The sequence below is a fragment of the Parastagonospora nodorum genome, genomic scaffold, assembly GCF_000146915.1.
Source record: "Parastagonospora nodorum SN15 scaffold_99 genomic scaffold, whole genome shotgun sequence".
In the NCBI taxonomy this organism is placed as follows: Eukaryota; Fungi; Ascomycota; class Dothideomycetes; order Pleosporales; family Phaeosphaeriaceae; genus Parastagonospora; species Parastagonospora nodorum.
The window spans coordinates 1-2445 of NW_001884647.1; the positions used below are offsets into that span (position 1 = coordinate 1).

At 52.7% G+C, this 2445-nt stretch overlaps 2 protein-coding genes across 2 annotated transcripts; one reads left to right on the top strand and one right to left on the bottom strand.

Moving 5' to 3' along the window:
• Positions 1-162: 162 nt before the first annotated feature.
• On the bottom strand, positions 163-1352 carry SNOG_16593 (hypothetical protein; the record flags this gene model as incomplete). Its single annotated transcript, XM_001806626.1, has 5 exons — positions 163-200; positions 276-474; positions 661-770; positions 947-1020; positions 1129-1352. 5 exons carry the CDS (start codon positions 1350-1352, stop codon positions 163-165), a joined length of 645 nt encoding a protein of 214 aa, XP_001806678.1.
• Positions 1353-1501: 149 nt separating this feature from the next.
• SNOG_16594 (hypothetical protein) lies at positions 1502-2445 on the top strand (the record flags this gene model as incomplete). Its single annotated transcript, XM_001806627.1, has 2 exons — positions 1502-2052; positions 2075-2445. Coding segments are annotated over 2 exons (922 nt in total), but the record flags the coding sequence as incomplete, so codon positions are not given.

Sequence of the window (2445 nt, forward strand, 5' to 3'; positions counted from 1 at the left end):
ATTCTTAATAATTCATCCCCAATCCTCAAAGTGATCCAGAAGTCCAATACTACATCGCTCCGACCATTGCCTTTACACTGCTCCACCCAGTGCGGTATCTCCCGTACAAAGCGCTTCGCAACACCTGACAGGACGCCTGCTTTAATGAAAATAATCTGGATCTTAGTCCTCGTGGATCTGCACCAGGTCAAACCCTTCCTCTAAAGCGATGTCGCGAATGCACTCAACTCCCTTCCGGAGAGTCTCTCGCCTGACCCGAGATATCTGCTACTCACTGTATTCCTCTACAACAGTATCGCAGAAGCCGGGAATAATCAAGCGATGTGTTGAGGGAGTCAAGGCTGCTTGCGTCGAAGTGTTATTGTTTGAACCTAGAAGCACGTTCTTGATGACGATTGAAGGGAGCTTTGGGTCAGGCTTGTCAGCCGCTTTATGATGCCTCTCGAAGTGTTGTCGCTCTGCTGCATAGAGCTGCTGCCGTATGTCTTCAGGAACGTCATCGTGGCATTCTATCACGTTACCTTATTAGACATGTAGAACTGGGGCTTGCAGTTGGTGCGTCTTAAGAGGGTAGTGCTTCTTGCCATTCGGATCTTGCCAGCAGTATAGCCTATAGGGGCAGGGTGGGCCTAGGCATCGCAGGGTGTCGTAGACACTCACCCACGCAGGGGGATATCCTGTAGCCTCTTCTTCAGCATCAATCTCTAAAGCTCGCTCAGCGAGCATCCGCCGAGTCGCAGACCCAGACCCCTGCCTGCCCGTCCTCTTTGCTGGAGATGCAAGCGCGTGATGATCTTCCTCAAAGTAACTTAGTTAAACGTCATCTCGACCATCAGCTTCCTACCAGCGCGAAACAGCTCGCCCTACTCCACAAGCTGTCGTTCTACGATAGACCAATCGATGACTGTCTCGTCAAACCGCCTGACTAGCGGCCGTTCTGACTGACCTGTGTTTTTGACGATCACATTAATGTCGTCACATGTTACCTTCCTACGCTTCGACAGCTTCTTCTGCACAAGCCTCTGAAGTTTAGAGCGCAATATGAACGACTAATGATACTGCGGAGCTAGCACAAGATCCTGCTCGGTGTCCTTACAGATGAGCTTATTGTTCAGCGTGACCTTCTACACGATCGAGTAATGCAGACAGGTCAGCGGACGCTCATCGTATGCCTTGGTTTGATCCCATTCGGACCACTCCAACAGCTCAAGCTTAGCTGGAGGCAGCCTTGTCCTCGGCGCACCAGCTGCACCCTGGTCTTGTTCGTCTTCATCCCCCGTACCACATGCTGCCCAATCAGCAAGGCCCAGCGGGCTGTCCCGCTCCGTAATGCCTACGCTCGTGTCATCCATGCTCGGTGTGTCGGAGGCTTCTAGAGCTTGCAGGATTGGAAGCGGGTCGGGCAGATGCGCTGCGTCGAACGAAGCTGAATCGGTGGAGTGGGATGTAACATCATTGGCCGTGGCTGCGCTGATGCCTTGCCAGAAATGGGGCGAGGTGCATGCAGCCCGACAGCACCCTTCAGCTGCCCACTGCCCACTGCTTAAAGAAGACGATGCGCTACGTCTCCTCCCATGAGCCTTTTCGATTGCAGCATCCTGAAGAGCGGTTCCCAGCTACTTTTGTCGCAGCAACTGGCCATGCCATGGACCCGCTCAGCGTCACGGCCAGCATTATTGCCATATTTCAATTGACGGTGAAGGTCGGTGAGCGCCTGCACGATGCTAAGGACGCTTCAACAGAGCGCAGCCAGTTCACGACTGAAACATCGAATCTCTCGAGCCTCCTTCTCACTCTGTTGTCCCACATCGACGAGAGCTCCAACGAACCATGGCACACAAAGGTCCGAGAGCTGGGCGGAAAGGATGGCCTTGTCTACCAGTACCGAGTTGCGTTGGAGCAGCTGAAGGACAAGATATTAGGTGGACACGGACTAAAGAAGATAGCGAAGACTCTCCTGTGGAAGTACATCAAAGAGGATGCTGAAAGCATCCTGTTGAGGATAGAGCGACTAAAGTCGCTCGTGCAGATTGCGCTGCAAATGGATCACTTGTTTGTATCCTTCTAGACACAGAGGCAGCGTCACTCACACCTGCAGCAATTTGTCCCAAGCGATCGAGAGCCGTATGACTTCCATGCAAAACGACAACAAGGCTATCAAGATAGGCGTCGATGCCATGCAGCAAGACCAAGACCGTCAAAGGCACCACCTTATCATGGACTGGCTATCCTCGGCCGACTTTTCCGCTCAGCAATCCGACTTCATTGCGCGCAGGCAAGAAGAAACAGGCTTCTGGTTCCTTGAGTCCCCTGAGTTCACTGATTGGGTTAGTGGTACAAGTCAGACGCTATTCTGTCACGGCATTCCTGGAGCAGGCAAGACGATGATGACAGCGATTGCGGTGGATCATCTGCAGAAGACTGTGCAGACTGCTGACATTGGAG